General features: G+C 36.8%; 1 protein-coding gene and 1 long non-coding RNA gene across 3 annotated transcripts; one reads left to right on the forward strand and one right to left on the reverse strand.

Moving 5' to 3' along the window:
• Positions 1 to 560: 560 nt before the first annotated feature.
• Positions 561 to 9,818, forward strand: LOC131033518 (probable inactive purple acid phosphatase 28). 2 transcript variants are annotated; one of them, XM_057964753.2, is made up of 4 exons: positions 561 to 989; positions 7,406 to 7,553; positions 8,330 to 8,754; positions 9,025 to 9,818. In XM_057964753.2, exons 1-4 carry the CDS (start codon positions 768 to 770, stop codon positions 9,466 to 9,468), a joined length of 1,239 nt encoding a protein of 412 aa, XP_057820736.2. In that variant the 5' UTR covers positions 561 to 767; the 3' UTR covers positions 9,469 to 9,818. The 2 variants fall into 2 exon arrangements, with proteins under 2 accessions (XP_057820736.2, XP_059067119.1); XM_059211136.1 differs by having other exon boundaries at positions 970 to 1,443; positions 7,398 to 7,553.
• Positions 9,819 to 11,770: 1,952 nt separating this feature from the next.
• LOC131858641 (uncharacterized) lies at positions 11,771 to 12,654 on the reverse strand. Its single transcript, XR_009359005.1, has 2 exons — positions 12,177 to 12,654; positions 11,771 to 12,099 (listed from the first exon to the last, which is right to left on the reverse strand). It is a non-coding gene; the product is annotated as an uncharacterized LOC131858641 (long non-coding RNA).
• Between the last annotated feature and the right edge of the window lie 13,077 nt (positions 12,655 to 25,731).

A 25,731-nucleotide genomic window follows, 5' to 3' on the forward strand; every position in this document is an offset into this window, starting at 1 on the left:
TATAATTTGTGTTTGCTTTGAAAGTATGTTTTTCCATTACTTTCATTAGTGATTTTGGTTTTAGTAGAATTCTAGAGTTTTTATGATAGCTTAATAGATTTTACCATGTTTTTGAATTCCATCATCACATATACAATTGTATGCATGTAACAATAGATAAAAGACTAATAAATGATAAAAAAATGTGAGAGTACATGTAAATGAAATGAATAAATATCAAATTGTGAACCAAATCTAACATAAAAATATACAACTTACCTATGTAATTATATCAAGAAAGTCCATCAACAAAATGGGCCCTAAGAATAAAAGTTTGATTAATATGCAAGTTTCGCTCTTGCAAATATATATTTTGAGAAAAACACATTTATTCATTTAAGTTATTTGATTTTAATACGTATACGTACATAGTGTCGGGTTTTATTATTTGTTTAACTTGGGTTCCCTACCTAGACTTTGTGGGTAAAGTTAAATGAGATATATTCATTTTTAAAAATTATGTATTATTTAAATATTAATCATTAAAGTCAAAATAATCTATTTAGTAAACACTGAAAACGGAAGTTGAAAAAAACAAAGATCTTAACGGAGTACGAGATCCGCTCCACTCCCCTGTGTTCAGTCACCAAAACGCAACTACCCATCCAGAAAACTCCATTCTCAGGAAAGACGACCAGAACAGCTTTTCTCCTTTATGAATTCCATATATATTCTTCTTTAAATCTCGTTTCATCATATGTTGAACATGTGTTGCTGACAGATTCATCATGGGTTTGTCCATTTTGAATAGATCAAGGCATAAGAAATGGGAGGTGGACTACGAGTCAATCGGATACCTGCTACTGTATTTAATGCTTCTCAGCTTGTCTGTGTTTTATCTGCAACACATCTTTGGAAGACTCATACTTGGGTATCATAAGCCAGCTCCCAAGAAAATGCCTACTCTGCCACTTCGTTTCAATCAGGATGGACAGTTCAAAATTCTCCAGGTACGTCTCTTATTTTCTTTCTTACCCAATAAATGTTCAATTGCATAAATTTTTTTAAGGTAAATCTTGCCTTAGCTTGTACCACTTTGCAATCAGACAGATTTCAGCCTGGATCATGCTCTTTCTACCTACAGTTTACCCCAATATCATTATACCGCAAGGCCTTGGACTAAATCAATAGTTAGATAACACTCTGGGAAGTTCCTAATTACAGGCAGTTTCCATATCAAGTAGTATACCTCATTTAGGATTTCATTCCAGTATTATACTCTTAATTCTTTTAAATTTTTCTTAATTTGGAAGTTAAGTTCATTTACTGGGTTCTTATTAATTTAAACCCTTCATTCAAATAACTATTAACCGATTCTGGATACATGGTAGAACCTCAAAACATCTGGTATTATTTAAGTCTTTGGATTAGGGAGATGGGTATTGCATTGATTTTTGTATTGAGGTATTGTTGACGTGTATTTTGTACACAATCATACACAGAATAAAATACCATTAGGCATCTTCATGAAATATTGTTAGCATATCTTCAAAAATGAGAGTCTCCTTGATAGATTGAGCTTCAAACATCTCCTCTAGTGGATCAAAGATAATCTCAGGTGACCTTTCTTCTTCAAGTATAGTCTCGGGAGGTCGAAGTTGATGATGGATCATATCACTCCCAGTAACTTGCTTATCTAGAAAAAATTTTGGCAGTGATTCCATTTGTGTTTCCTCTGCAAAATCTTTCAATGCTTCCTCAAATAGCATAATGGTGATAAAATCTTCAAGCGCCCCTTTGAATTGTTCTTCATACCTGGGCTCACTTATGATAATTTGTAGCTCTTCACTCAATATCTCAACTTGATTGTCTTCTTCAATGAGGCCATTCGAAAACTCTTGCAATTCAATTTCAAGGATCTCCTTTTGTAGCATAAGTGAGAATTCTTCAAGGAATGAGTCGTCCTTTCCTTTAGTTGCTTGTTCAACTCCTGGATCTTCCTTTATTATTGCTTGAATATTCTCAACTGATTCTTCAACTTTTGTTTCATAGTATTCCTTTTCAGGTGCAAGGCATGGCAGGCTATCCATTGTAATACATTGATCATCAGGTGCATTGGTATTGTCAACGTACACTTGATCCTTCTCACATTCAGATGTTGGAGCAATGTCCTGTTCATAGGTTCTCCTAAATTCGGCTGCGAGATGTGCACCCCAAGATCCATTCATGATACATTCTTCCTCGGACAAAGTTGGCATTCCAAACTGGTTTATGACTTGATTGATAGCCATTTCACATACTAAGCAAGTAAATTCCGAGTGAGGTGAGTTGTGAATTCTACACCACAATGGTAGCAATATGTTTTCCAGACGCATTTCACCATCCAAAACGAGTTGACTCTCGATCATCCACATGAAGCTTAGAAGAGGATCTTTAGTCTCTGGGACACTGAAGTTGCCTTCTTCCGTTTCTGGCCTTGGGACATCCCAAAAGAAGATTTTTCCCTGTGCTGCCGATTCCATCCTTGATAAGTACTTCAAGCAATGCATTTCATCATGTTCCTCTGTCTCGTGAACTCGACACTGCCCTGGTCTTGCAAACTCGGACAATCTACGTGGATAAAGTTGTGTATCTAACCTCCACCAAAGTTCAGGAAAATCAACTTGTTGCTCCTCGTGAAACTGTTGTCGCTCCATTGAGAAATCCTTCTTTTTGATTTTTTGATTTTTTGATTTTTTTGGATTTTCTATTTTTCACTTTTTTTGGATTTTCTATTTTTCGCTTTTTTTTTGGATTTTCTGGAATAAGAGAGATCTTGAATATCTCGGATTCAACTTGAACGTTCAACTGGTTCCAGCTTGATTCCTTCTTGCGTAAGTCCAACTAACGATCCAGCAGTCACCTTCCTTCGAGTGTTTGAGAAAAAGCTTTCCACTGATCTTCCTTGGATTCAAGAGTTCGTGTTCACTGTCAAGCACTCCTAATTCAATCTGTCGAGCGTGGAGGAGGGTAAAAAGTTCTTGACAAGATCGGACTTTCAAATGCTCAGCCCTCCTTCTAGCGCCAATTCTGTTGACGTGTATTTTGTACACAATCATACACAGAATAAAATACCTAAAGGCATCTTATCCTCTCTTGAGAAAATAGTCTCTAACTGCTGAAGATTCGCGTAAAGGATCAGTTAGGTAGACTCCAAGGTTCTTTTAGTGGGGTCTCCACGTGTGGACAAGCTCCAGTGGTATGATGTGATTTGCTGGAATCACAAGGGGACTTACATTGAACTTCCGATCTGCTTTGCTGGACACAGGCTCTTACTAACTTAGATTAAAAAAAATAGAAAAAGGATAAGGGCGAAGAGAGGATCTAATCCTAATACTAAGAATGTAGGAGCAATGACTTGACCTTTTGATGAAACTCTAACTAGGTCTTGTTTTGACATCAATGGAACATCTACACAAGACTAGTGCAATCTTCTAAGGGGAGCTTTATGATGTTCAAGTTATCACCGCAGGCATAGATACCATCCAAGTTGATGCATATCAATGAAGAGGCAACAAATTGAAATTGAGCTTAGGCTGAATGATTCCAGTTGACTACGCAAGGCAAGTCTGCAATCAACAAACTGCTAGTAGTATGGATGTACGAATTCCACCATCAATCAATCACATTTCCTCCATTCATCTAATTATCTACCATCTAAGATTGAAGACTCAACAAGAAACCATGCAAATTGCAAGAAAAACGACATATTTCACCATTACTTCAATGAAAATGGAGTTTGTTTACAATCAATGGCAACAATTTCTTGCCTTGTCCTCCTATTCTACTCTCTAACTACTTTCAACTATTTACAAATCTCTCTAATTCTATCTAAAAATCTCTTTCACTCTAATTCTCCTTTTACAAATGAAATGTTTGGGCTTATATAGTGCCCACAATACAATTTGATGGCTTAGATCAATTCAAGATCAATGGCCAAGATTTTACAATGAAAACCCTAATTAGGGTTTGTTACAACCATTACATAACATTTAATGCTTGACCAATGATAAAATTGTATTGCTTGGACACATGTCCCTTCTAGAAAAATCGACCAATGGATAGCCGGGGTAGGTACATCGGAGTTTGTGCCACCTTCCATGAGTTAAGTACATTGAATCTGGACATGCTGAGATGGACTTCTCTGATTGGAGAAATGATGACTAGGACGCCACCTCATCTGACACTTGAAGCTTGCTAGATATTTAATTTGATGTCGTTGAGAGGCTATCTTTGATTAACTCTTGTTCTAACTCCTTTTGTCCTTGATGTGCAGGATGATGTACCTCGCCTTGGAACGCTGGATTGGAAGAGGTCGCCCATGTCTTGGCTTGATCGTCCTGGCGAAGACCGTCCTTGATCCGGCTTGATTTTCCTTGAAGAGACCTCCATTTGACGCCTACACAACATTTCAAAATTAGTAACATGATTTTGCAATACATAACATAAATTAGAGAGCAAATTTTAGGAAACTTAATGATAAGTCCTTTATTAATCATTTCCTAAAAACAACTGAGCTAAGGCAAAACAAAATTTCAAAATTCAAAATTAAGGCAATGACGATCAAAATTTGAAATTAAAACAAGAGATCTTGCCATACCTTACTTGAGAGCTTAACTCTAAAATGCAAAATAAAGGAATTCGCCTAGGCAAAATTTGAAATTCGATAGTCTTGATGTGATCTTCAAAAGAACGTTCCTCTTATCAACTTCGCCACCCTTCAAGCCTTGGACGTGATCTTTTCTTCAAGTTAGCAATTTCGCCATCTTTGATATGTCTTTGACGTCCTAGGCAACTTCGCTCAAATAGAAACTTCAAGTTCGCCTCTCCTTTGGATAGTTACTAGTGCCTTCTAGCTTGAAATGAAATTCGTTCCTCCTTTGCCTTCTCCAAGTCGCATATGAGAGATGATAAATGATGATGTGAAAATGAAATAAACTACCCCTCCCTTTATAGCGCTCACACCTCTCACCACCATTTAGGCCGACTTTGTAAAAATAAAGCAATTTAAATGATTTTTAAATGAATAACAAGGGCCGACCTCCATAAAACAAATAAATACCAAGCGCTCCATTTAATTTTTTAATGAATTAATAATCAATTATTAAATGCCTTCATTTTTAATTAATAAATTCGATTTTCTTACAAGGCAAAAATAATCAATTAATACCAAGCGCTAAATTTAAATGCCATTAATTAAATATCGATTTTCCTAGCATTTAAATAAATTCAAAAATGCGTTTGAGCGCCAAAATTTTTAAAAAACATGGAAAATATGTACCTCATCGCCCTGGTCCCTGACTAAGGGACAGGAGCGATCCATCACTTGGTCTTGATTTTTTGCACTTTTGACGTTCAAAGCCTTTAACCTCACGTTGGAATTGGCATTTTCGCTAGGATTTTCAAACTTGAGTGACTTGTCTTGCAAATAAATGTCCCTTAGATGTGATATCGCCCTGGTCCCTTGAAGAGGGACAGGAGCGATCCTGAAGCTCTAGCCAAAACGTGTCATCTTTCATCCTTGGTTCCTCGTTCATTGCCTCTTAAAGGACGTCCTTGACCTTAGCTATCCTTGCATTGTCTTGATTTTGTCGGAACATGAGTGTTTTAGTAAAAATCGCCTTGGTCCTTGTCCAAAGGACAGGAGCGATATGAGTCCTTTAACTTAATTGATAACACTTTTACGTTCAAAACTCTTGCATATCATCTTCAAAAGACACCTTGTACCTTTTACCCCTTTGCAAAACCTTGACTTAACGTGATTTTTGAAGGAATTAGCAACTATAATCAATATCGCTCTGGTCCCTTCCTGAGGGACAGGAGCGAACTTCAAGTCTTTGGGTTCATGCTTGCGTTCTCCAACTTGCAATCACCATCATCGTGCAAAATAAAGTTCCTTGATCCTTCGTGATCACTTGATGCTTGATAAACTTTCAAATTTTAAGCCTTCATAAGAATTTCGCTCTGGTCCCTTGGAGAGGGACAGGAGCGATTTTAGCTCTATGGGCCTTATTTCACTTTGTCACCTTCAAAACTTATATTCAACGGGTTCGTAATGTGCTCTTCTATTCATCCATGCCTTGAGATCGGTTCAAACTGTGCAAGAAAGTCATCCACAACAAAAATCGCTCTGGTCCCTTCCTGAGGGACAGGAGCGAACTTAAGCATTTTGGTCCTTTGTTGACGTTTGATAATCTTCAATTTGTCTTCAACGGGTTCGATTGACCTCCTTTCTTGCCTTCGAACATAAAATTTGCTTGATCTTTGCCTAGATCGTACCTTATGAAGAATTTCGCTCTGGTCCTTCAGTGAGGGACAGGAGCGAATTTGACCCTCTAGGCAAAACTTCATCATCTCATTGTTTTTGATCAAGTCTGGATGCTCTATCATGCTCATTTCGTCCTTCACCATGCCTTTGATGTCTCGATTCGTCCAAACAAGGTCAGGAATGGCTCAACTAAGCATTTTCGCTCTGGTCCCTTGGTGAGGGACACGAGCGAAATTTGACTTGTCGCACTCTCGATCAGGACAATTTTAATGGAATATAACATTTAAGTATAAGTGACATTTCCTTCTATGTTTCTTCTTTCTTATACTTTAAGTTATATTCCATATATACTTTCAGGATGTTTGAGAGTGGTTTCAGACCTCCAGGAGTTATATTGCAAAATCTAGTTTTTGGAGGTTTTTTCAGTTTCCAGACTTAGTCAAATTCAGGATCAGGGCATTCCAGACTTAGCCAAATTTCAGGATCAGGACCTCACTCAAGCCGGACTTGCTACCCTGTTGATCTCCCCGACAGCACTTCAAGTTATATTCATTTGATAAAATGTACCTCTTTGGACCTTCTCACATCGTCAAGACGTTAAAATCTTGCAAGGACAAAGCAAAATTGGATTTGTAGCTCCGGTCCTTCACTGAGGGACAGGAGCGATTTTGCTCCTACAGGCCAAAATATCATGATTTTACACATTTTATCACTTCACAAGGCGAAAACAAATCATTTGAAATGCCTAGGATCAAAAATCAAAAAAGTCAAAATTTGGTCAAAATTACTCAATTGGACAAAATTCATGTTTCATCATCAACACTTAGACGAATTTAGACTCTGCGTCAACATTCCAATTGAAAATTAGACCATTCTGGCGAATTCATTTCATTCAAAATTTGCATTCTAGAAAAGGAAACTCAAAAGCTCTCAAAAGCGACTGGATTCTGGTCCGAAAAGACGGTAATTAAAACCCTAAGGCTTGACCCTAAATCCAGACAACTAACAAACTAACAAAACCCTAAAAAAAAGCAAAGCGAAAACGAACAAAACGAGCAAAAAACATGGGTCCCCATTTGCAATGGGGCGATGTGTGAAAACGTCACAACAGGTATGTAGGTAGCTGATATGCATTATGCAAATGGAGCAGTCACCAGCTGTGAAGATGTTTTTCCTTCTCAGTTCCATTCTTGTTCAGACCTGAACACTTCTGCATTTCTTAATCGGATGATCCAATACGAGAAACCTGATTTCATTGTATTTACAGGTACAGGTTTACTCTCCTGTCCATGCTTTTTAGTACTAGATTATAGTTTTGACTAGAATAAATCTAAAAAACAAACCTAAGCCATTGATGAGAAGACAACCTTAAAACAAATCAGTTGTGTTATTTTCTATGTAGCATCTAGAATGCTCTATCATTGTGCTGTGCAGGATGGAGTGTGGATTGCTTTCCTCCTGCCCCAAGAAACACTTCATTTCTCGGGCTCCTAGTTTAGCACTGTTACTATGTTATTTTCCATGGTCTAGCCAGGACTCAAACATAGGATCTCCCATACATGCTTGGGTACTCTATTACTGAGCCACCATCCTATTTGTAGTCAGGCATAATGAAATGAGACCATAGAGCGCTGCAGAACCATTCAGAAGGCATTATGATGGTTCGTTTGGCTGCTGACTGGCAGCCTGGCTTAACAATTGTATCTTCCTGCACAAGAAAAATCATAAACTGAGTAGTCCTAATAAACCTCTTTTGGCATTGGAAAATAAACTAAATTCAGAAAGCCAGACTGGAGAGGTTATGAGTCCTGACTGACTAGATTTTATTGTTAGATGGTTTTATAGTTATTTTTCTGCTTGGTTTCCTTTGCTATGCAATAATTGTGATATTAGCATAGGTAATGTATTATCCTGCAATTTCTGTTTTTTTCTTAAGTTCTTTGTACCTTATTATTGAAAACAAGATGAGGCCCTGAATTCTCAATTGTACAGTAGAAATTATAGTGGAGTTGACTTTAAAAAGTATAAAACATACTTGATCAGGAGACAACATCTACGGACCAGATTCTGCTGATGCTGCAGATTCTATGGATGCTGCATTTGCTCCTGCAGTGAAATCCAAGATTGCTTGGGCGGCAGTGTTGGGTAATCATGACCAGGAATCAACCATGACTCGTGAAGAATTGATGTCATATATATCTGTCATGGATTATTCTATTTCGCAGGTTAATCCTCTTTGGAACAATCATAACACAAGTCAGAGGCAAAGATTTGGCCAAATTAATGGTTTTGGAAACTACAATATAGAAGTAAAGGGAGCTTTTGGGTCAGAGTTTGAGAATGTGAGTATTTTCAATCTTTATTTTTTGGATAGTGGCGACAGATCAGTTGTTCCTGGAATTCCCGGCTATGGGTGGATTAAGGAAAGCCAGCTAACCTGGCTCCAAGATGTTTCTGCAGTGTTACAGGTAGACTGGTAGGATATGTAGGAAAAGATTTTTAAACATATTGCATTGTTTTTTCTTTATAAATAGTGGATTAGGGCATCCATTAATGAACATTCTGCGTTGCAGCCTTCTCAACTAAATCTGTGAGCTTTTTCTTATGATGCAAACAATGTTTATGTTCTCTATTGCACCATCTTTGTTATTTCTTTAGCTGACTCTTGAAACAAATGTTATATTTTTGACATGAAGGTTGTGAAAGGATGGCATAATCTGTAATTTGGATGTGGACAGGATGCAAATAGAGTAGGACCAGAAACACAGAGCAATCTGGCTCCAGCTCTTGCCTTTTTCCACATTCCCCTCCCTGAGGTACGGCACTTTAGAGCCTCAGGAATTGTGGGTGAGAAGCAGGAACAGGTGGGTTGTGCCTCTGTGAACTCAGGTGTCTTGAACACTTTTATCCATTCTGGTGATGTTAAAGCGGCCTTTGTGGGTCATGATCACGTTAATGACTTTTGTGGGAAAACCGAGGGAATTTGGCTGTGTTATGGGGGTGGATTTGGATATCATGCCTATGGAAAAGCAGGATGGTCAAGACGAGCAAGAGTGATCATGGCTAATCTTGAAAAGGGTCAAAAGATGTGGCAGGGTGTCACAGATATAAGGACTTGGAAGCGCCTGGATGATGAAGAGTTAACTAAAATTAATGAACAATTACTATGGAGCAAACAGTAACTGAAGGTCCATTGCTTTTCTTCAAGATCTGTTTCATAAGTCTATTGGTATTCCTCTGAACAGTGCAACAGTTTGGAAGGATCTAATTCTCAGGCTCAAGTTGATACGTTTCTTCTTTTGCTTGATATAGTTTTACAATGAGACTATGTATAGAACTACTGAACATTTGTTCTTGGAGAGGACTCTATCTAAAATGCCTACATTTTCGCATGGCCTTAACTATTTGTACCCCTTGTATACTGTCCATTCAGTCTTTTAAAACTGATAGGAAGCAATCAAGCTTCAACTGTGATCCATCAGCTATTCCTTTAGAAAGTCAAGCCTTGAATCAAGTAATTTTCAATAGTTAATTCTGTTTTCCTTTGCAAAAAAGTCATAAAAGAGAATGTCTGTTGTCCTTTCTTGCTGAATTTACTATTAACTACCCACTGACCATTTCATTCTCACATTTCTTCTATTTTCAGTTTCAATGCTTTTGGCATTGGCTAGTTCTTCTCAGGCTTACTTTTGTACACTCAATTCTCAAATATCTCTATCTTTAATCTCATTGTATTGTGGCTATTGATTAATTTCATCTCTCCATTGAAGTTTATCTCATTTTAAATGTATCTTCTGAATTTACCAATCCAGTCTGGTAAAGCTTTTGCCTATTGCTTGTTTCCTATCCACATTTCGGATTCTTGCAACTACCACTTTCCAAGAGGATCTCCATTCTTTGAAGGAAAGGTAGCAACTTTCGTAGTCTTTTCTATGATGGCTATTGAATACGGAAGTAATACTGTCCAGTGAAGAAATACAATAAATGTGAGCAAAATGAGATAAACTTTATATGTAGAAAAGAATATCTTAATTTATAAGAGCTTAAAAAATATATTTACAATACAATTAGAGTTTATAACTATAAGACAAAATCAAAATTTTTAGCACCATAAGAGACAAAGGTAATTCACTTTCAAGATATTTGTGTGCAAGTAACAGTATGGTAATTGTTATAACAAAGATGCCATCTTTGTGTATGTTTTTTAATGTCCCCTGTTTGAAGCTTCTTAAATTAAATTATTAGTTATATCATAGTCTTTTTATTAGTTTCAGATAGCTTCAGTTATTTGCATTTTGCTAAAGTCAATTCAGTTAAGAATTATTCCAATGTTCCACAAGGATGCGTTCCTGTGGGTCTAGGTGATGGCCTGGACTTCCTGAGGACTTAGGCACTTGGAGAGAACATCCCCTTTTCAGAACTGGACAGCCAGCTCCATTTAGTGCATAAAAGTAGGGAAAATATCTCTTAAGGAAAAATATGATAAAACCTCCTAGAATGGTAAAAGGGGGAGGATTAGAATGGTAAAAGGGGGAGGATTGCTATTGCAAATACAACATATTGCATTTACCTTTTCAAATCTAAATTGGACATATTTTTACAAAATGTATATACAGCACCTAGGATGCACCTTTGACTTTATTTATTAGTTAATTTCAAATTTAAAAAGCTGTTATATTCTGATTTTTAATTAACAGATATGATCAAAGGTGCATCCTAGATGCTTCATAGACATTGCCGTGTTCCTGAAGTTCTAGGTGAAATCTCTGATGGCCTGGGCTTTCTGGGGACTTTCTGGGGACTCAGGGACTCGGAGAGAACATCCCCTCTTCAGAACTGGATAGCCAGCTCCATTTGGTGCATAAAAGTAGGGAAGATATCTTTTAAGGAAAAATATGTGAACACCTCATAGAATGGGAAAATGGCAAGGATTACAATTTCAAATACAACATATTTCATTTACCTTTTCAAACCCAAAATTGGACATATTTTTGCCATCCCAGAAACATATCCCCATGTCCCCACTTTCTCCCAACCTGGAAACAGTTTGAATACTGTAAATATCCTCAAAATACATTTGATTACCTTGGTCCTAAGCAATTCCTACACTAACTAAATCTGTGTCACTAAAGTAACAGTGCTATGCTAGTTTTATTGCTTGGATGGATTTGCTTGCACACTTAGTTTGTTTAAGATTTGTATAACTAGTTATTTCATCCTGAGGAGCCTGACATCACCACTTTCCAATATAAAGATAGCTTGATTACAGAGGATGATAAGACTTCAAGAGCTTACATTCTGAGGTTTTAACCTACCTTTACCTTTAGAGATAGTCCATTGGAATTTTCCATAATCATAATATATGACAAGTTTCAGCTAGTAAACATATTACACAAGAAACTGTGACAGTGTATTTTAGGTATATAAGCAAACCTGGATTGAAATATATGACAATGCACATGTGCCATGCAATAGAGATCACAATAGTTCAAAAGCTAAAATTCCACTTAATGTTGTGAAGACTAGTAGAATAATGATTGTGAAACAATTGTCGAGCTTATCCAGCTTTAATAAAATTAAGAACATGGTTTGGTCCTTGATCCACCTACAAGATCATTATTAACTTGAGTTAATTAGGTTGCACACCAACTTAGGATTCACTAACCGTTAATTGTTAGTGTAGATATTAGATACTCATACTAGCTCTTTTAACGCTTAACCACTATGTGCTTAAGATGATCCGTATTAGTCTGGTTAGATTCCTCTTATCCATTATCTCCTTTTAAGAGACTTTGAACCTCCTTTAGAGAACCCTGTTCAGCCATTGAAACAAACTTAAAACAAAGCTTTATGGCTAACAAAATTACAATTTATGTTAGGTTTTTGGTACCTTGCAAACTTTCTCAAGAGAAGTTCATCCTGTAGAATTATCACAGTTTCTGGTCTTGTATAGCATTTGCTTTCTGTTGTATCTGTACAGTCATTATTTCTTTCTCCTATTCTGCATATTCACTATAGCTTTTTAGTTTGACCATTGGGATCTCGTGCCCTCTTGCCCGCAACAAGATTCTTTAGCCAATCTGACCAGGGGCCCCGCTCCAGCTCCATGATTCTAGACTTTGAATCATAAAAGAAAATTCTATTAAATGTAAGAATTCCAAGTTTAAACAATTGTTTGTCCATAAAACATCAGAAATTCTAATCATTGATTGATTGCAGAAGTCTTCTAGACATTGAAACTTCAAGTCTGTTAAAAAATGCAGGTAAAACTATTGCGAAATTGAAGATTCTATGGAGGCCCAACTAGGTGATAACAAAATTATAACAGCAGAAAAAATAATCATTGATAAACTTACAGCAGAGGCATAAGTAAATAAAATTTCATTTCCAACTGCTCAGAAAAGTAGTGTTCACCACACAAAAAACTTTGTATCATTTTAAAAACAAATTGGTTACAGAACGTTTCAGAAACTATACTTAAACAGCACAGAAAAAAACTTCGTGGAATTTGCAGCCACACAAAACAAACAGTTCGCTACATCTAAAAATAGAAAAACTTACTAACAATTTATGTTTGTTACATGCAGCTCATACAAATATGCAATCAAAACTAATTTAAATGCAAATTATATCTAAAAATTACTTGTTTAAACGTAAAACTGTATATGGTAATGAAGGCAACATGCATAAGTGATCTGCATGGCAGTGAGATTCATGCATCACTTATGAACAAACTTATCATATGTACAAAAATATATAAAATATTATCATTAATTAGTAGGTGATTAAAAAGTATCGTGCAAGTCTTTTTCTGTACAACTTTCTGTTTAACTTCCCAAACTATCTTATGGAAAACTAACTCCCAACTGATTACCAACTTAAAGTTTCCAACAAAATTTAAATTCATTTTACAAAATGTTTGATATATTAATTTTGTTCATACCTCGATTCTTGAGCATGCCTGAATTTTTCAGTAGCTGATGTAAACTAGAAGATTTTCCTTTATATAAGATCAGAAAAGAGCTGCTACATTCCAATGCAGATTTTGAATGCTATTGATCCCATGTCAATGCTTAGTCCCAAGTTTTCTTCTAAAGTTATCATAGTTTGTATAATGGAAAACTAGGACGTGTATCAAATGAGAATATCATAACATTGAAGGGCGTAGCTCATTAATATTAATTAGCCATAGTAGAAGAAACATTACATGCCACACGGTCCTCAGGAATTCTGCATTCAAGAAGTTAGTGCAATTTCACTGATTTAATGGAAAATATAGGTCCTTGGTAATGACCTATAAGCTCAAGGAAGAGCCATATTGTATTAAAAGGACCTTGGACTGCATGTTTCAGATGTTGGATAAGAGAGACAATAGTTGAGATAGAAATTGTTAAAGTTTGGTGGATTCTTGATATGTTAATAACTTATGTTAAAATAATTTAAAACTGGGAAAGAAAAAAAATTATAAAAAAAAGGAAACATATATCATTGAGATAGTACAAATCATTTCATAATTCAACTTCAGATTGCAAACCACACTCCAAGAAGTAGACCATATTACTAAGATAAAAAGGTGTGAATAGAAACTTGTCCTAACTATGTAAATATTTTGTCAACAAAATCAGAATTCTTATATTGTTTAATAAAATTTGAAATTTTATTGAGTATTCTTTGATTTACAAAGGAGGTTTCTTTGGTCACAATGAACCCCTCAAAATCAAATCTTGTTAAATGTATTGGTTACACATAAAAAGAGATGAGGTTGAGATTCTTCCTCAAGAAAATTTGGCATTCCTTAATTTTTTATTCTTAAATAAAGTTTAACAAATAAGTATCTCTTAGTGCTTGATATAATAACATTTAATGTAATGGCCCATAAACAAGAAGTTGTAGGCACCATCTACAAAGTTTGAATCCACCTTAATAAAAGAAGTGTACAAGATACACGGGGGCTTCACTTAGTGAACCTGGGTTATATCATGTGCATTCATGGCATACTAAAGAATCCCCCTATTTTTACCAAATAAGCAATATATTATTTTTTTTAATTTTTAGGGTATTAAACCTCCCAATATGAATGCACGTGATATAATATTGCCTAGCTAGTGCAACTCCCGTGACAAGAGATGATGTGAGTTTGTATCACCTTTTAATTTAAAAGAAATCAATGATTCCAAAGAAAAACGTACGATCTAAGATATTAGATTACATTCTCCAACGCAAATTTTTTAAATAAAAAATATCTAGAAAAGATGAACATGTGTGTTCTATTGAACATATATTGAACTGACTTTTTCTATTCTAGGAACCTCCATAAAAGTTAAGTCAACTAGCTTCCCATTGATCTTGCAAACTACAATTTGATTTTTTATTTTTTTAGTAGGTCTTTGTTGGTAAGTTAAGTGCTTAAAGTTATTGTTTGGTGTTTGAATTATTATCAATGAATGTGGAATGACTCTTTATGTGAATAGTAGTTTTTAAGTGGTGTAGCATCGTAAATTGTAACCTTGTACAATTTACACCACCTTTTGTGCCCCTACTTTAACGTGTCTCATCCTATTTATCCGCTCAGCCCGATTTCAACCCTTTTAACCTCAAATTTGATAACACCTAGTTGCATGGCTGAGTGGATCCCATCTTAGATTGTGCCTTTTTGGTTGCCTACTTGTTTGCCCTATTTTGGGAGGACAAGGACGATTTGAGAGCCCTTGTTTGGACTAGGGCGCCCTAGGTTCCATGATTCCCCTTAAACATGTCTCATTTCAAATAGGTTAGGGTACTTTCCCTCCCAAATGAGTTTTGGTCCCAGTGGCTCAATTTGACAATTGGATGTTGGCCTAATCGGTAAATTACCTAGGGAACCTTATATAAAGACATCCTATCGATTCACTTTGATATCACTTTCATACCATAGCATTCACAAATCCACATCAAACAACATCAAGCATTCTCAAGTATTCAAGGTAGCATTTCATCTCACCATATCCTTCAAGCATCATGTAGCAAATCACATCAATCCTCATGCAAGTATATCTTCACATTTGATTCTTCTATGTGTTGTTATGTTAATACGACAATACTTGTGATCACATTTAAAGAGCGTTACATCATCAACTTCAATCAATCATTACAAATCTGAGGTATATCATTCGACATTTACTTGAAATTGTACATATCTTCTTTCAATTCAATTCAAGGTTAATTCCTAAATTGAGCTTGACCTAAGGCAAACGCCCATCAATAATTTTATTTCCTTCTTTCTGTGTGTCGGAGATTGTCTTAGGAGCTGCAAGTGTGGAATCTGACAAAGTAGATGATAACAATCAGATTCTGCTTTCGAAGATGCAAAAAGTGGAGGACTAGGACATTTGAATCCCCTCGGTCCAAATAATTTCTAATGATCTTTTGAAAATAGATTCTATGTGTCATCCTGATCCCAAAAACAAGTTTATCTATCCTCGGGAACATTTGGAGGACTAGGACAACCTGCTCCCCCCGGTCTTAACAATTTAGCCCAAACTTTCTGTCTTTTGATTTATTTTTCAATCTCAGATCTAGGTTTATCACTCTGCATGATATCTAGAACATTTTGCTACTATTATATTTTGTCAATTTGTCATTGTTTGTCCTAGATCTAGCATTGAATTTAACCCTAAATCAAATTTAGTTTGAACTCAAACAAGGAGGATTAATTTGATATGTATTTAGTCCTTTTAGGATTGGATCAATCAAATTCAATTCTCTCCTTAATCTAAGGTTGGTTTGAGGCCTTATCAATCTAAGTGGTGAAGCCCTAATTCCAACTCCTTACATTTTGGTGAACCCGACGCTTTTGCACATTTCTATTTTGGTTTTTCAAATCTGGTTTTTCATAATGGAGTTTATAAAATTTTATTGGTTTTCTATTTCACATCTGATAAGACTAATTATTAGATATTTTTATCAAGATCATGTGTTGGATAATAGCTTCTTCCATTTCATGTTGCTTGCATCCTTTCATAATACGGGTTTCAACAATGCTTCCTTCTTATAAGTCATTGTTCAAAGCTTTTATCCATATTTCATGTGGCTACATAATGACATGATTGAAAACATTGATGAAATATGTAGATCTCATAAGGGATTTAGTAGACAATATTCACGATTGTCCTAGAGATGACATTGAAAAGGCTAACACTTTTACCTCGCCTAGGGTATTGTCAATGAAGACAAAGTCAATACTCCTATCAATGATCTCTCTAATGGAGAGGAAACATTGAAGAGAAACATGACACCATCTTCTTCTCATAAAGATACTTTAGTGCAAGGGGGGTGTTGTTCACCAAAAGTGATTAACCCAAGTACACCTACAATTGATCTATGAAGTAGCCAATTCAATCTATGAAGAATCTCAGGGCTTGGACAACATGACAAGGATATGAATCCTTCTACTCTTTAGGCTCTGCAAAACCTAGGCGGGTATACCTTTGATGCTTAAAATTAAACCTATTACACACCTATGACAGCATCAATAAAGTAGATAGATCTTACAAGGGCTTAACAACTAGGAGGTTACTGTAGATGGGCTAGATCCACATTGACATCTCAACTAAGTTGAAGCATAAGATGGATGAAACATTCCCATAGAACATAAAACAAAGGTAGATATTCTGATTTTTTGATTTTAAATCTCTGAGAAAACCCCAAAATTTGTAAGATCAGTGCCTTATCCAAGGGAAATAGAGTCATACATCAAACTGAAAATGAAAACCTTTATTGCAGATCCAATTTATTAAGAAAGATATCCCTGTATTAATGCCTGACATTAATACATTCTAAACTCATATAGAGGATTATACATATCCAGACATTATCCTGAATCCAAAATGATTGCTCATAGAATTTAAACTCTTCCTAGAAGAGTACCTGAAAACAACCCTTACACTTACACTTTGAGAGGACAAACCCAAACTCCCTTGAAGACTAGATTTATTGAAAATAGAGAATGCTTAGAGACAATCCAATAAACTATGTATGTGCCTTACACATACATGACTTGCAACAAAAACATTTATAGCAAGAAGATACTCTATTACTGAAAGAGAAGCACTGCCCTGTACAATCTTGAAGAATACTCAAAATTGGAAACCATGAAAAAATGGAGCCATCCTCCAAATTTCTGGAACCCTTACAATGAGAAGAAAATGAGAATAAGAAGGAGAGGGAAAAACATTAGGTCTGCAACCGAAATTGCCAAGTGTCTCTTTTTCCAACTGAATTCACTTCCTTCATCTTTCCTGTGGAAACTGCTCCCAAAATATCCAAAATTTGTTAAAATTAACTGCATGATTGGATTCCTTATCTTGAGAGCTTTCCAACAATATATAATACTTGCCATTTTGAGTAAAAATAGACCTCTGGCAAATTAAACTTTGAATGTGCAGGCCATCATTTAAATTTTCATTTTTCCTCAATAGTTTCAACTATATATTTAACTTTAATTTTTCTAAACTATATATTTAACTTTAATTTTTCTCAATTTTTGGCTTGATTTTTCATCTGACGCCCTGCCACGTGGCAGCCTGTGATTCGCTCGCAGGGTCTACTAGTCGCCACCTTTTTGTCGAGTCTTTCGGTGGAATTTCTTCTTCAGTGAGCAGTCTATAGGTCTCATCGAACAGGCACTTTCATCGAAACCTTCGGGCCCACTGCGGACCGCCACCTGAGCACCATGTCATTGCTCCATCATTGCCACCCAGACCTACCACTAGACTGCCACCTAATCGGGACCCGCCTGCTGGACCGCCATCAGACCCACCACCTGTCTTTCACCATTTCGCGATGGCTAACGAGCTTGCATCTTCGGGTCATGAAGTCACGTGAGCCGTTGGATCCTCTGGACCTGCTCACTCATTAACTCTTCGCGATCCGCCTGAGTTTTTTGCCATTTCACAGAACTTAACGCGCGAGCATCTCCCCTTCGTGAAGTCACGACAATCGTTGGATCTTCTGCAACTTGCTCGCTGGTTAATTTGCTCCTTCTTTGCAAAATTTGTCTGTCTCGGGATCCATGCCTGCGTGGGGTCCACCTTGTTGCCACCTGTCGACCTCCTTGGTCACCTCAGGAAGTGCACCCACGCGCGTGGGGTCCTCCTTGGGCGCCCATCAACACCATCCATCAAAAGCCTCCAAGGCTTTGACATTATAGATGGGTGTAACTTTACTTATAAATACCAAAATTTTCTCTTGCCCAACCAATGTAGGATAAAGCTTATGCCTGAAAATGCATTTTTTGAAGGTTTTCTTTGCAACTTTAATGGTGCATCTTCTTCATCCGCCATGCACAGAAGGTTTAGCATTGACCCCTCCATACTCCACCTCACACGCAGCTGAGTCAAGTTGCATTTGTCTGAAGCTTTCTATTGAAGTTTTAATGATTTATTACCATCTTACACTGCCACAAGAGGATTTTATTTTGAACCTGCCATGTTGCAATTGCCTGAGAGTTTTAAACGCCCACCATTACCTTTGCAGAAAGTTTCACAGATCCTTTTCATTTGCCACGACAGGGGAAGACATTGGCAGAGGTCGTGGATTTGAATTACACCTGCACATTGCATTCTGTTGTGTTTTAATGGCTTTTAGCACCTGGACCACGCAGGGGAAGAATGGACCTGCAGATTGTATCACACCATACTCCACATACCACATAGGGCTCCCATTTATATTTGGAGAGATTGGTTTAATCATGGCCCATGCCATACGTGGGAGGAGGGAGGCCATTTTTATGTTTGCATTGGTATAAATTTCAAAACTGCCCTTACCACCATGCCACGCAAAGGATTTGGTATTGAACTTGTTTTAATACCTTTACCCTTCCACCATGCGCAGGTTGTTACTATTGTTTGCATTGGCTCTGAGGCTTCCAGATTCCCTCTCCTCCACCATCCACGCAAGGACTTCAACTCTGTTAATTGCATTTGATTGGAGTGTCATTCTTTCATTTGCCACTGCCACACACATTCAAAAACCACGCTGAAGGAAGAAGATTGTACACATGCTAATGCTTTTAGCTTGGAGGCTTCAATAGCCACGTGAGGGAAGAGACTGCTGCAAATTGCATTTGCTGAGGGGTTTCTATGTTGCCCTCTTCATCATCCACGCGAGGCTCCCATTTCTTGCATTTGCACAAAAGGTTTTTACTAAATAAAAGATGCTTTCCCAGCTGTTAACTTTTGTTAACTTTGAACAACAAAAGATGTTTTCCCAGCTGCCACGTTATATTCTAGAAAATGCTATCAGAGAGTGTGGAACTTGGCTTTTACACCTGACACTTGCATTGTTTGAAAACTTTTGTTCTTTATCCAATCACAAGAATAAAATGAAATCTTCTCTCCAAATCAAAATGTCAATTACAGTCGAGTTGGTATTGATATGCATTACTCTGAATTAAGACCATTTCGCCATTAAAAATAATGCACGGGCATGAGCCTTGTCGGGCCCCAAAGTGGGTCCGACTAATTTTTTTTTTGTTTTCATGCAACTGACCTCTGAAATGCCTCACGAACCTTAAACATACCTCTGGAAATGATCGACACCATTTTTAGATCATCGGACTGAGTTTTGCAACTTTCAGGCACTTACGCCACATTTTCGCATTTAATCACGAAGACGTAATTTTCAAACCAGTCAAAACACCTTTCTGGATCTTGCCATCTGACAGGCGTGTACTCTGATATACAAGAATGAACTCTACCAAATGGTTTTTCAAGACGAATCTCGAGTGAAGAGATATTAATTATCGAAAATGACCAACTGGCTTCGTTGACACTGCGGACCTGATGAAGTCAATGCTCATGCAACACATGATGCCTTTCATAAAAATATCAAACGAGCTCCGTAGACCCTCAAATCTGAGACATAGGTACCTTGAAGTATATATCAAATCTTAGAACACTCATTTCGACCAAAAGACTGACTTGATGCGAATGGCACGTTCATGAAAATAGCAACTTTAACTGACACAACAATGAAAGTACGGACCACTGAATTAGATGGCTCAAGAAACCCTTTTGAAAACCGATCAAATGGATTGGTAGGAGCTTGAAACTTGAAACATAGCTTTTCATTCCTACCAAAAATATCTCGGAACAAACATTCTGGCATGACACTTATTGAGGAAACTTTTACACTTGTGCAAAACAGGGCTCCGACTAGCTGTCGAAACAGGGACTTGTCAAACAACACCAACTACAAACAGATTGAGCTTTGAAAACTGAGCAAATGGATTCATAAGGACTTGAAATTTTGCAAGATAACTCACATTTATGCATAGAATTGAATCCATTTTGAAGTCCTTCATGACAATCAACAGGGAAAAAGATATAAATACTCAAAGTAGACTACTCAATAAAATTTGCATTTTTGCGTAAAATGCACTTTCAACTCACCCCTTGAAATGGGTACCTGATAAACATATCTAAACTGAAATCTGAAAGTTGCACATCACTTCATAGGCCAAATGAAATGTGTAGGACACAATTCCCAAGCCTTACCCCTTGAAAATCAACTAGCTCTATTCTACCCTCTCTCTAACTAGGCCATTCAGACTGACTCATTTTATGATCATTTGGAAATGCAGAGAATTTTTTTGAAATGGGCCTCTAAACTTGACTCAAATTTAATGAGTCCCAATAGGGTGCAAGGTAAACATGTTTATAGATCAATCTCTCTAGATTCTCCTTATTCTCTTAGGGCTTATCTTGATCATTAACATATTTGTAGGCAATACAATGTTATAAACTTTATTCATGATTTATCCCCTAGCGTAACATTGAGAAAAGATGAAGCCATAGATGACAATGATCCTTTTGCCCAACGTAACAAAGTGGATATGAATAGTAATTATGATGATAGAAAAGAGAATCTCCCTACAAAAGATATTCCTTCCTCATCTATTCATCCCTTTGGTCCTCCACCATGCCTTTTGAACCCAAGGCAGAACTAAGAGGTGGGGGGGGTGAATTAGTCTAAAATAAAATCAAATGCAACACATAAACAATTAAACTTCAGCACACATCCAACACATGAACATCAATATTCATACATGGAAAACCCAAACAAGGAAAAACTATGGTGAGCACCTGCCTACAAAAAAATATCCACTATGTATATCAGATTACAAAGAAAGGAGCTAGCTTCTCATGGGGCAAGATACAAAAGAGGACTTTCAAAACCTGAAGCTAATTGCACTCAAGGCAAGATACAAAAATGATATGAAAATAAGGATCTCCTGATCATGAAGCTATCATTGAACTTTGCATCAAGCGATGATGCAGTTAAGACAGGGAGATCCAATGAAGGACAACCCAACCTTGCAGCTTAGCACATAAAACAAGCAAATCATACCGGTAATCGATAACAAGGTGCCAAAACCAATAGAAAGAACAACCGGTAACAACATAGAAGATATAACCGGTAAACAATGTGAATAAATCTTATTACAATCTGAAGAATTATACATGCCACATGCTGGATCGCAGTCCAGGATACAAACAAAGCTTACAATGCAATTACAAGATCCACAGATCATCCTCATATCAAATCGGCCTCCGGTAATAGTCTACCAGTTCTATCCTAATCCGGACCTCAGCCTTTCGGCCTCAGTCCTACCAGATCAGAATCTCGCAGGTGCTACATCTTCGCTCAATCTCAATACCCTGTCTTCAACTTCTAACTTCTTTGATCTAAATTCCCCCAAATGATTCACAAGCTTTCATATATATACCGCCCACAAATAATTATAACTCAATCAAGTCGGCCCAAAGACCAACTGGTTTAAGAAACGTGCAATGATAACATGTCGGCTCAAATCACTAAGAACAATCTCCAAAACACATAATGATGCACAGACCTCCGGGAATACCAGCCAAGGCCCAAAGCAACATCACAAACGATTCGCAAGTCACGGAGATCAACTGCAACCCGAAATCATCCTCGCTCAACATACAACCAGGATAATCGGTAAGAACACATCAACTCGGACAATACCAAAATCCACATTTTACCAGAAACAAAGCCAAGATCTATAAAAATCGAACACAACAATGACCAAGAACATAAGGGCATAAACCCAAAACCACAATGCTAAACACTCAAACATGAAGAAATGCCATGCTCTCAAACTATTCCACTGAAAACTGCTCAACCGGTAAGAACTAGACTAGTGCTCCTACATCAAGCGACCAACATCAACACACAACTTTGTTCTCAACTTCCAATACTCTATCTCAAATCTTTGTGACAGTCTCAACATAACTTGCATATCATTCGAACACAACTCTCCTTCTCTTCTTTAGTAAACCTCACTAATTATCTTTGCATTATATATCTACTCTCCACACCTCATCATCATCACCACACTCATCATAGACATCATCCTTATATACAAGATAGATCATCAAAGCTTAAACCAAGTTGGTCTAAATGAAGATATACTTTCCAAGCCAAAAATATACACATTGATCCACTCCAGGAGAAAGAGGGGACCCAAATATATCTTCCAAATATCAATTCATCGATCCATAATCACCATAACATATCCAACAACATATCCACACACTACACATCCATATAAGCAATTAACAGTCCAAAACATACTCTCCAATGCAAATAACTCAAATCTGGATCTCTACACACTATGGTGAGACCCATGACATAAAAAATGCTTCCAGAATCATATCTAGATATAGGTCAAACATAGAATCTCACAACCAACAATAATTAATGCCTCAACTCCTGGAGAACACAAAGATGTTTTTGAACCACAGAACCATTATATTCATGATATCGAGACTATATCCAATGAAGATAACAACAACACTCAAAACCAACAGCAAATTGTGGACCCAAGCACTTCTGGACAACTGATAGAACAACTGCAACATCAACAAATAAGATAACTCTACACCACGTACATTCCAAAGCATAGACATTATAGATCAATCTAGAATAACAAGTTTGAATGACAATCATAACAACACATCAATGCATACTTCCAATAGTCCCCCCCTTTGTCATTGATGGAAACACTTAATGACACCTGCACCTCAAAGAAGAAGAATACTTCTCAATATCTCTTCAAAAATATACATCACATTTCTGCAATCTCTCTCAATCTCAATCTCCAAGCTGCTAACTCAATCTCCATATCTTCCAACATATCAAACCTTCTCAATCTCTCCCCCTGCTTGAAATTACTCAATCTCTCCCCCTTTGCTTGAAATTACTCAATCTCTCCCCCTTTGCCATCAAGGACAAAGGTCACAACAACATTGCACACACCACTACTCCCCTTGAGAGTAGTCAGAACATTAATCTAGGAAAATAAATAGGTATGAAAGCTCCTCTTGGAAAGATGCATTCCCATAATGCACCTAGCTAGAAGGAGGGGCAATGACCCCAAGCTTCTCTCGAAGAAACTCAAATGTATCCTTTGCCAACACCTTAGTGAAAATATCAACAACCGACTCTTTCATAGAAATGTATTCCAATAAAACTTCATTCTCAACAACTTTCTCCCTTAAATAATGATATCTAATTGAAATATGCTTTGTTCTCGATTGCATAATGAGATTCTTTGAAATGTTTATTACATTAGTATTATCACACATAATAGGAATTGCTTCATCATATGTGACCTTGATATCCTTAAGAGTCTGTCTCATCCACATTACCTGAGTACAACAAGATGTTGCTACAATATATTCTATTTACCTCGAATAGTTGCACCATCTTCTCCAGCAAACTATACTAATCCTCCATCATACTTCTTGAGATTAATAAACCTTTCTTTATCAATAGTCATATGATTTTCATAACATCTGAAGTCTATAATCCATGTACTCAGTTCTATCTTAGCATGTAATACATTCTTAACTAATTTCTCTTCTTTCAGTTTCTACAAAGCATTCTCCTTATCTTCAATTGCCAAAAGTAGGGATTCTTCATTCGAATCATCATCAACTTCATCTTCTGATGTATGCTTCTCAATGGAACATAAGCCCTTCGTTTCTCTTATATTGAAATTGTGTCTCTTAAACTTGTTCTTCATCTCATAAGCATTTGGTTTCTTATAGTCTTCTCCGTAAGTGCAATTAGAAGCATAATGTCCAATTCTAGTACAAGAAAAACATTTCAGAGGTAACTTAGCTTTGTATTTTCTAGTGCCTCGCTACAATATTTTCACAAAATTTGCTTCAACTTCATCTAGATCTCCACTACATTTTGGATCATCAGGTCTTGAAACATTAAATGTTGTCTCTATCTTTTCTCTCTTTTCTTGCTCCATTTCTAAAATCTCATAGGCTACTAGGGTACCAATAAGCTAATCAATGGTATATTTACTCAAATCATTGCTCTCTTGTATAGCACATTTGTGTGACTTGTAGGAATTAGGCAAAGTTAGTAACATCTTATAAACAACATCACATTCTTCCAAATGCCCACCGACAACTCTAATGCCATCAACAAGATCAGTCACTCTATGAATGTAGTTATCAATTCTTTCATCTTCCAACATTCTTAGGTACTCATACTTCTGCTTTAAATTCATCACCCTAGCCTTCTTTTTCTTTGGATCTCCTTCATATGCCAAACATAACTTTTCCCATACAAATTTTGTTTCCTTCAATCGTTTTACTCTTTCAAACACTAAATCAATTATACAACTGATGATCATTGCTCTAGACTTTGCATTAGCCTCCTTCAACTTTATCTAATCTGTGGTTTGAGCACCACCCTACATAGGTGTATATCCAGTTTGAATGATCTCCCAAATGCCATTATGCAATGTCTCCAAATGTGACTCAATTCTCTCCTTCTAGTACGAAAAAATTTGTACCATCAAGATATGAACTTTATCATGCACGTCCTCCCCCATATTGGGTCTACCTCAAGCAGTTAAGCTTACTCAAGAGGAACCTTGCTTTGATAATAATTGTTGAACCCAAGATAGGACTGAGAGGGAGGCGGGTGAATCAGTCTAAAACAAAATCAAATGCAACAGACAAACAATTAAACTTAAAAACACATCCAACACATGAACACCAAGATTTATACGTGGAAAACCCAAACAAGGAAAAACCACAGTGAGCACCTGCCCACAATATATCCACTATGTATATTAGATTACAAAGAAAAGAGCTAACTTCTTCGGACTAGCACACCAAGGCTAACTGCTCATGGGTCAAGATACAAAAGAGGACTTGCAAAACTTGAAGCTAACTGCACTTAGGGCAAGATACAAAATGATATGAAAATAAGGATCTCTTGATCATGAAGTTGTCCTTGAACTCTACATCAAGTGAACAACATCAAAACACATAACTCTGATCTCAAGTGCCAACACTCTGTCTCAAATCTCTATCACAGTCTCAACACAACTTGCATATCATTTGAACACAACT

Source organism: Cryptomeria japonica, chromosome 9 (genome assembly GCF_030272615.1).
Source record: "Cryptomeria japonica chromosome 9, Sugi_1.0, whole genome shotgun sequence".
In the NCBI taxonomy this organism is placed as follows: domain Eukaryota; kingdom Viridiplantae; phylum Streptophyta; class Pinopsida; order Cupressales; family Cupressaceae; genus Cryptomeria; species Cryptomeria japonica.